The 10,475-nt window shown below is 37.9% G+C and overlaps 1 protein-coding gene across 3 annotated transcripts in view; it reads right to left on the minus strand.

The window, feature by feature from the left end:
- PDE7A (phosphodiesterase 7A) overlaps nt 1–10,475 on the minus strand; it is a 114,860-nt gene that overhangs the window by 104,224 nt on the left and 161 nt on the right. For 2 of the 3 annotated variants that reach the window (XM_029923191.1, XM_029923190.1), the window contains exon 2: nt 10,277–10,469. In XM_029923191.1, coding sequence (XP_029779051.1) covers nt 10,277–10,414 — 138 coding nt within the window. In that variant the 5' untranslated portion in view covers nt 10,415–10,469. Of the gene's footprint in view, nt 1–3,150; nt 3,260–10,276; nt 10,470–10,475 lie in introns of those variants that run through there. The other variant, XM_029923194.1, reaches the window with a different exon arrangement.

A 10,475-nucleotide genomic window follows, 5' to 3' on the forward strand; every position in this document is an offset into this window, starting at 1 on the left:
GTGTAGCTACCATCTGCCCCCATGCATCCTTATTACAAGATCACTGACTACATTCCTTATGCTGTGACTTTTGTTCCCATGAATTATTCATTCTATCACTGGAAACCTGTATCTCCCACTCCCTTTTATCCATTTTGCCCAACCCCTCTACACCCCTCCCTCTGGCAAATACCAGTTTGTTCTTTGTATTTATAGGTCTACCTTTTGTTTATTCATTTAAAAAAAATATTCCAGTTATGAGTGAAATCATATGGTATTTATCTTTCTCTGATTTGTTTCACTTAGCACTATACATCCTAGGTCCATCCATGTTGTCTCAGATGGCATCCTCAGATGGCAATATTCCTGTGTGTGTGCGAGTGTGTACATACATGTATGTCTTCCTTATCCATTTATCAACTGATAGACGCTTAGGTTACTTCCAATTGGTTATTGTAAATAATGCTGCAATACACTGTATACCTTTCCAAATTAGTGTTTTTGTTTTCTTTGGGGCCAAGTAGTGGAATTGTTAGATATTTCTATTTTTAAGTTTTTGAGGAACCTCCATACTGTTTTCACAGTGGCTGCATCAATTTATGTTCCCATCAACCATGCACAAAAATTTCTTTTTCTCCACATCCTCTCCAACACTTGCTATCATTTTGATTTTAGCCATTCTGACAGGTGCATGGTGATCTCTCATTGGTTTTGATTTGCATTTCCCTGATGATGAGTGATGTTAAGCACCTTTTCATACGTCTATTGGCCATCTATAGATCTTCTTTGGAAAAATGTCTATGTCCTCTGCCCATTTCTTAATCAGATTGTTTTCTGGTGCTGAGTGGTAAAAGTTCTTTATATATTTTACATATTAACTGATTAGAGATAGCAAATTATCTTCTCCCATTCCATAGGTTGCCTTTTTGTTTTACTGATGGTTTCCTTTGCTGTGCAAAAGCTTTTTATTTTGATGTGGTCCCAACAGTTTATTTTTGCTTTAGTTTGCCTTGCTTTAAGGAGACATATCTAGAAAAATGTTGCTATGACCAATGTCAAAGATATTACTGCCTGTGTTTTCTTCTAAGGTTTTTTATGGTTTGGTGTTTTACATTTAGATCCTTAATTCATTTTGAGTTTATTTTTGTGTGTGATGTTAAAAGGTAGTCCAGTGTCGTTTTTTTACACATTGCTGTCCAGTTTTCCTAGCACCATTTATTGAAGAGACTGTCTTTCCCCCATATTCTTGTTTTGTTTGTCATCAACTAATTGACCATATAATCAAGAGTTCATTTCTGGAGCTTCTAGCTGTTCCATTGTTCTGTGTCTACTTTTCTGCCAGTACTACACTGCTTTGATTACTACAGCTTTGAGGTATAACTTGAAATCTGGAATTGGGATACTTCCAGCTTCTTTTATTTTTTTAAACAGTTACACTTAAATTTACTTCTCAACATCTCCCATGGAGAATGAAACTACTTTATGCTTTTTAGAGTTACACAAAATTACCTGTCATGCATATAATTGAGTTACTCAAAGAAATTAAAGAATCATGAAGTTGAAAGGAACCAGAAGAGTCAATCCTTTGATAATATCCTTAATCCAGGTATCTTTCAAGCTGTTGTCAATTTATAATCTCATGAAGGAGCCTGCTCTCTCCTGGGACACCTCTGTCAGAAATCTGAGTCCAAATACAACTTGTTACACTTTTTCTAGGGTTATTGTGATTTAAAAGATTCATGCTAAAAAAAGAACAATGGTAAAATTACACAAAATCCTAAACAAAAAGTTAAAAATTGGTTAAAATTTAACATCCAGAGTCAGTTAGCATTTGGGGATACATCTGTCTTTTTCCCCCCCTTTTTGTGAGTATGCATGGTGTGTAGATATGTATATATTTTGTGATTTAGTTTTAAACAAAATTGGGATAAACTGTTGATACCTGGTTTGGTTTTGGTTTTTTCCACTTAATTACGTTATAGGCAACTCCCCATGTAATTATGTATTCTTTATATTCTTCAAAGTATTTTAGTGTATACATAATATAGCAAAAGTAAGAAATATTAACTTTTATTCAATCATTTGTAAACTACTTATATATCCTTTAAATTCTTCAAAGCATTTTTGTGGTTACATAATATAGAAATAAAAAATACTAGGTACTCACAATATTATAATTTTTTTAATCATTTATACATTTCTTATCGCTTCCAATTTTTCACGGTGATGAATATATGATTAATATCCTTGAAGACCAATCTTTATCTGCATTTCTAGGTATTTGCTGAGGATAGATTCCCAAAAGTATTAATTTTTTTATTCAGCTGCTAAATTACCTTTCAGCAATTTTACAATTTATAATCATATTAGTACTGCATAGCGTAATCTTCATGTCATACACTTATTTTTTTAATTTGTCAATCTTAAGCAAAAATCAGTATCATTCTTTTAGTTTGCATTTTTTTTTTATCAGTGTGATCACACACAAAATCTCCCTATTTCCCTATTGTTTTTACCTATTGGTCCCATGCTACTCTCTTCAGTAACATCCTTTTCCCATGTTGTAAAAGGAAACAGAAGAGAATGCATAGGCTTTAAGGTCAGGTCAGAATGACCCAGGATTCAATCCACTTCCACTACCTAGTTGTGTTACCTGCTCTAAGTGACAACTTTAAGCTTGTATCTTCTGTGTATTATTGACAGCTCTCACAAAGTAGGTACAGGGATAGCAATCAAAAACATACAACAAACAAAATCTACACTAATCTCCTCTCCTTTTTCTCATTCGCATGGGAGGCCTTCACATACTGGAAGACAGGAATGCTCTATCATCTCGCACCAACTGCTCCTCGAGCCCTATCCTTTTGGCCCAAATCCTGGGGCTTTCTTTCTCCAAGCTAATGTCTCCAATTTCTTCAGTCATATATCAAACAATGTGCTTTCAAATCACCTCACCATCTTGGTAACTCTCTTCTGAGTATGATTTAACTTAGTCATATTCCCCTAGAAAGCAGCATCTAGAACAAAATCCAGATGTAAATTTGAAAAGACCAAAGTAAAGGTTATCACTTCAAACAGCCACTTCAAATCATCCAATGTATTTTCCTTATCCAGATCCATGAGCCAACAAAATCTATAATCCATAAACGTAAAAGACTATACTCCACTTACCTTTACCAAGGAGGCAGGCCAGGTTAACAGTAAGGGTGTGGAACATGACAGGCCTTTCTTGAAGTACTTGTGATGCCTTGGGCAAGGAATGTAATGTCTCTAAGGTCAGTTTACTCCTTGGAAAAAATAGTAAAAATGGGAATATCATTTACCTCAGAGAGTTTTTTTTTTAATTATTTAGTTTTATTTATTTATTTTTTAATGTTTTATTTATTTTTGATACAGAGAGACAGAGCATGAAAGGGGGAGGGGCAGAGAGAAGACAGAGCATGAAAGGGGGAGGGGCAGAGAGAGAAGGAGACACAGAACCGGAAGCAGGCTCCAGGCTCTGAGCTAGCTGTCAGCACAGAGCCTGACATGGGACTCGAACCCACGAACGTGAGGTCTGACCTGAGCCGAAGCCGGAGGCTTAACTGACTGAGCCACCCAGGCGCCCCTGTTTTATTTATTTTTGAGAGAGAGAGACAGCATGAGCAGGGGAGGGTCAGAGAGAGAGGAAGACACAGAATCCAAAAACAGGCTCCAGTCTCTGAGCTGTCAGCACAGAGCCCAACATGGGGCTCTAAACCACGAACCATGAGATCATGACCCGAGCCAAAGTCGGACACTTAACTGATTGAGTCACCCAGGCACCCCTCAGAGAGTTTTTGTAAAAATTAAATATATTAATTACAGTATCTGGCATGTAGGAGGTACTCAATAAATGGAAACAAATAATTACCACTGAAGCAAGACTACTAAGCATCATTTGCCAAGTACTTTACATGGTCTTGAGCTAGAGCTTGGTCTACCCAAAACGCAGATGACAGAGGAGGCTTTGCTGTTAACCAATTAACAGCTCATCCTCTTCCCCTAAATCTGCCCTGCCCTGCTTTCATCCTCTCCTCCCTCTCACCATCATCTTCAGAAAATGAAGAGGCCTCCCTACCAGCAGGTGGAGGCATGGAGCAGTCATCTAAAATTCCTACGCAAAACTACAACCATACAGGAGACACTTCTAACTTCAACCACAAGATCACCGGCACCGGTCCATTAGGAAGGGTGCCTGCCAGCGGCTAAAACAAAGCTCTACAAGCTTCAAAGACTCATCCACAAATGTAGGTTTTTTCTTTCCTCATATACTACACCTGAATGCAAATACACAAAAGTATCATTTATTTTGTAAATAACCTTTAGAAAGACACATATGACAACAATATAAAAATCAACAAAATCTATGTTACATTTCGTCAAGAACAGGCTATTTAATTGAGGAAGAAAATAAACACTCAATTTTCCCTCTCAATTCAAATTAATCATGAAATACAATAGGTACAATAAAGAAGTTTTAAGTTGTTTCTAAACTAGATGATTAAAAATTGTCAAACTTTTCTTGAGTGGCGAAAGGGAATGTAAGAATGCCCAGATTTTAAAGATCTTTAGTCAACAACTTCTAACAAAATTAGATCTTTATATAAACACAGTCTTTAGTACAGAAAATTAAATCCTTCAATATCTGTATACGATTAGAGTTCTTTATCACATAAATTTCTTAAGTATACTTAGTCCAACGAAATGGCTATCAATAGTCCCAGGCAAAAATCTAAATTAAGCTAAGCTTTGTCTACTTCCTTTCTTTAGTTCTCTTCCCAAACTTGTCCAATACCTCTTCAAATCGCATCCCGCAGACTAAACGTGCTCCTCATGGCAACTTAGAAACTAGCAATTTGAACACCCTACTCCTCAATCAGATCAACACTTCAAATACACTATAGATTTACATTATGTTTGAGCATATTATTTGAAGTATAGCATAAATACGTATTACTTCAGAAGAGCTGAACATGATAGTAATTAAATTTAAATCAAACTATGAAACATTTCTGAAAACAGAAAAATGAAACTAAGAGCCCAACAAAAACAAATGTTTGGGGAATGGACAGGGAGGAAGGTCTCAACAACGGAACCACTCCCAGGATATCCCCCCAACTGCTCCCACTAACCCCTGTATTGTTTTGTGAAGAGGAGGCAACACTATGGTAACAGTAATTTGAAATAATGCACATTTACAAACTGAGATTAGAAATGTAACAGTCCTTACAAATAAGCACGATATGCAAATGAAATTTGACAAAAGAAATGCAAATCCACAGAACACCTCAGAAAGAGTATATTTTTGCTTCCTGCAAGCTGAAACAAACTTAGCATACCACAGTTCATCTACTGACATAGCAAAACATTTATACAAATGTTTATGAAATATTTATAAAATGTTTAGTGACTATGTCATAATTTATATTATAATCATTATAATATTATAATGAAAGAGAGAGAATCACTTAACTAAATAAGGATAAAGCACTCTAGGAAACCAAAAAATATTCTTCCCTCTTGACCCAACCTGATTATCCTACTCTAAAGACTTTACAAACATGTGCGAAGGTATTAAAGTTTTCTGTACTACAGCAAGACCTGAAATAACTCTAACATTCAGAGAATATGTTATTCATAGACAAACACATCATCACTACTGATGTTCATTAGGTATATATAAAACTATACTGTGTTCTGACAGTAGCCACTACCCATATGCAGCTACTTAAATACAACAATTTACAATTCGGATTCTCAGACACACCACATTTCAAGTACTTACCTAGCTATATATGGATAGTGGCTATAACAGTGGATACTACAGAGAAAATTTCCATCATCACTGATGTTAGATACTACTACTGTTAGATACTACTGATCTACACAGCTATATAGCTACCTGGACCACGCTCTATCCTCTTCCCCCTACATGCACCCTTTTACCCACTATTCTTCAGGCTTTGGCCTAAGCCCAACTACTGTGTTTATAACAGGAAATTGAGGTATACCTTCCTATAGTCTCATTACACCTTGGTAACTACAATAAAAAATTCCATCATATATACTATATTATTTTCCCTACCACAATCCTGCAAGCATCTTTAAAGAACCAACTTTTATCCAAAGGACTTTGAACTGTTCCAACACATAAAAGACCTTGATAATTTGTCATATACGAAGAACAATGCTAAAGACAACAGAGATATACACTATGACTATAAGTGAAAAATGTTTATGCATAAGGAATGCAATGCATCAAAGAAAAACTTGGTTAGATGGCAGGCTCACAGTGTTTACTTTTATATGAGAGAGAGATTGAGCAGGAAGGGCTGAGAGAGGGAGAGAAAGAATATCAAGCAATCTCCACAGGGCAGCATGGAGCTGGAGGTGGGGCTAGAACCCACAAACCAGTAAGATCATGACCTGAGCTGAAACCGAGAGTTGGGTGCTCTACTGACTGAGCCACTTAGGTGCCCCATCACAAGAGATTTTGTTTTTCAATTACTATTTACATTTTCTTAGTACTCAACATAAGGAGCCTCATTCTCAGAAGATGTTTAGTAAATATCTGTGGAATAGTTTCTGTATTTAAAAAAAGACACCATGACCAGTGCAAACTATGGGCTCTGGGTGGTAATGATGCAGCAGTGTAGGTTCAGTAATTGTAACAAATGTACTATCCTAACGGGGAATGTTGATAACGGGGGAGACTATGTATGCACCAGGTCAGAAAGCATATGGGATATCTCTTTGCCTTCCACTCAATTGGGCCGTGAACTTAAAACTGCTATAAAAATAATTATGCCTTCAAAGAAATAGATACTTTGTTCCACAATAATACATACTATTGATTTATAATAAATTTTAAAAATTAGACCACAAATTTCTAATGCAAATAATACTGATCTCCAGTGCTTACAAAATCTGACTAAAATAACTGCAGGTGCAGTGCTATGGGGCGCCAGCAATACACTAACTCAACCTCCGTGCGTACTGAGCACCTAGCTATGCAAAGCACCCGTGGACACAGCTGGGAACAAGACAATTTCTGCTCTCACAATATTTTTTCTAAATAAGAACTTTATTCTGCAAGATAAATCTTTAACCTCAGCTATCAACAACAGATATCCCAAAATGGCAAAACAAGCTTCTCTTATTATCCTGATTTTTTCAAGTAATTAAAAAAACTCATATTGACCTTCAAGAAAGTAGTACATGTCCTGGTTTAAAACAAAAAGTTAATGCTTCATTTACTCAGCATTCTTGGGAGAGTTGCTGTTCCAAAGAAATGAATTTTTCAGATAACTTGCTCTTATCCATTTAAACCAACACTTATATTGTTTGGCATGGATATTTTTTTTTTTTTTTAATGTTTAATTGTGGGGGGGAGGGGCAGAGAGAGAGGGAGACACAAGAATCTAAAGCAGGCTCCAGGCTCTGAGCTGTCAGCACAGAGCCCAATGCAGGTCCAAAGATCATGATCTGAGCTGAAGTTGGACGATCAACCGACTGTGCCACCCAGGTGCCCCTGAAGAGTTCTTTTTTAAGTGGGAATCTTTCAATTTTTAAAAACAGATTCAATTATATATCATTTTGACTGATAACTGTTGTGTTGTACAGCACTCCAGCTCCTAAACTGTATGTCTCCAGGGTTCTTTTTTAAAAGTTGCTGCGTTTGAAGAGTTTTCCTTCTGATCCCCAGTTTTGGTGGGTCGGCTGTCAACTTTTGCTGGTATCAGTGTGAACCTGACTCTAGCCACCTCCAACCCCCTTCAAATTTGCCACTACTTGCAAAACAGGTTTGTCAGAATTTTGCCTAAGATACAGGCTTTGAGAGGATCCTCTGATACACATTTTGGTTGCTCCATTTTCTAGTTATTTCCTGGACCTCTTAAAGTCTGCAGTTACGAGTTCTAAACCAAGTTCTGGATAAATGAATTACTGCTATATCTTGATAAAAGTCCCTGCATTGTTTTCATATTTAAAACTGATGTTCAGTCAGAGATACTTCCATTTATTTATTCACTCATCCGACAAGTATTAAGTACCTACTGCGAGATGGTTTTCAGTATTATGGTGAAAATGAAGAACTAAAAAGACTGCTAGTTTTGAACATATTCTAAAATAGCAAAGACTCAGAATAATAACTTCTTGGGCACTGAATAAAAGCAGGTATTTTTTTAATATTAAAAGAAACGACAAAACCACCTCAGTGTTTTTTGTTTTACTATTTCTACAGCTTTAGACTTAGGAACTGAAGATTCAAGGGTTTGATCTAACCATTTACTTTATAGAGCTCTGAGTAACATTCCAAAATTTTATACCTTTTCCTATTACACATTCCCGTCTAGCATTAAAGAAACCACTAGCAACATACACTTTAGTATTAAATGATACTAAAAGTCTTGGGAATGATAAATACACCCATTTCAGCCCACGGTAGTTTATCTTCATTTTAATGTTGAGCAACAATGATTTGAAAAAAGTGTTAATTCGAGAAACTTTCTGTCCAAATTTTCATAAGTTCCTACATTTGGGGTGTAGAAAAAAAATTTTAAGTTTTAGGAGTAAGAGATGGTGTGACTCTACAATATTTGCTTTATCTGCCACAATTATATTTTTTAAATTCCATTACCCATTAAACCTAAGGCTAGGAAATGAGTCAAAGAGGAGTAGGGCTTAACATTGGTCTCTGAGGATTAATTAAGACAACTGGCAAAAACCCCTGGTGTCAGCCTTACTTGTTTTAATGCTCTTGGAATCTCCTTGCTCGTTCAGTTTTTCCTCAGGGAGCACAAGTGACTTTTCTGTATTTTGTAATTTTATAAATGATTACTGGTCATCTTTATTATGTAGATGGAACTGGAAATGGGCATTAAGAGCCTGTAATCTGAGGCAGTAAAATAATATTTCTAACTGAAAAAAGTTACTACCATTAAAAATCTTTTCCAGCAATGCATTAACATTTCTCCAACATTAATTTTACAACCTGAAAATGCTTTAAGCGGGACTATAAAGGCAGAGAGCATAGACCTAACTTTCAAAATAACGTGGTATTATTTAAACTATTATAGTAACCATTAAAGTTGACTCTGACCTCATCAGCATACCATCTTGTCCCATGAAATAAATGATTTTAAATAAAAACAATTCAGAGAAAAATCCAAACGGTCTCTTGCTCTCTCTACAATTCACTCAAAGAAGCAAATGACAAATACTGGACACACCTATCATAAGCAAAATCTCTACCAGGTACTATACACACTACCAGTTAAAAAAAAAATACAGACGTGACTCAAGATACTTACAATTGGAGAGAGAAAATATGCTCCATAAAAGATACTAATACTAATAGCAAAAATAAAAATAACTGAATTTAAAACTAATCATGAACATTAAACATTCTGAAAGCAGAAATGGAGGGCATTTAGTTCAAATGTAAACAAAATTGGTCTTTCCTATTATAAATCTGGCAATCAAAATCAGCCAAAACTAAGGAGTTGGGTCAACAGCATCACCATAGAAAAAAAACGAAATTCTCAGGAGCAACTGGTACTGGACCATTCAAAACAAAGTCTTCCTGTGCGTGCTCATTAGGAGTTTCTCTCCTAAAATCTCCTTACCAAATTAAAAACAAAACTGATTCCTGGCTATCAACTTTGCAGAAACCGAAGCTTCAGAGAAGCACTCCCGATACTTTTCTTCTTTCAAAGCACTGAAAGTCCATCCACAGAATAGAAGGAGCTGGGGACTGCGGGGAGGAATTGGCCTATTGTTTGGAGAACCACAGGACCATCCGAACGCCACGGGGCGCACGGGAGCTGGGGGGAGGCGAGGCGCAAACGCCGCACAGGTGTGCGTATGGGGGAGGGGGGACAGGTGTGCCCAAGGCCACAACTAAGGTTACAGAGGCCCGACTTCCAGGTCCAGACCTCGAGTAAAGAAGGAAAACAGTCGTTCCTAAAGCTTAAACCGCGGAGCATGGAAGGGGGCGGGCCTGGGGAAGGTCTGAAGGACTCCTAAAGCCCACCCGGGCTGGGAGTAGGGGGTGGTCGGAGAAGGCCGGGAGACTCAGAGTGTAAAGCCGGGGTATAAAAGAAAAGGCTCTCGAATCGAGGGGCAGCGCAGAAATCCCCAAACAATGGGCAATGCTGGGTCTGGGGTAAATGACTAGGAGACCGGGGGTGTCGCGGAGGTGAACCCGGGTGGGAAGATGGAAACAAAAGAGAGAAGCCCCCAAGTGTGGGCCCCCGGTGGCAGCGGCGGCGATTACCTGTGAGAGTTGCCGGGGATTGGGGCAGCCGAAGAGCGCGGAGCTGGAGCTGAAGCTGATGGCTCCTCGGCGGCTGAGGACGTGCTGGGGGACCGGCCTGTCCAGGGGCAGCACCGGCAGCTGGTAACATACTTCCATTGAATACGCCCGCCCTGCCCCCGCGCGGCGCCCGCCCCGCCGCGGCCGCCGGCCCCTGCTC

Source organism: Suricata suricatta, chromosome 15, assembly GCF_006229205.1.
Source record: "Suricata suricatta isolate VVHF042 chromosome 15, meerkat_22Aug2017_6uvM2_HiC, whole genome shotgun sequence".
Classification (NCBI taxonomy): Eukaryota; Metazoa; Chordata; class Mammalia; order Carnivora; family Herpestidae; genus Suricata; species Suricata suricatta.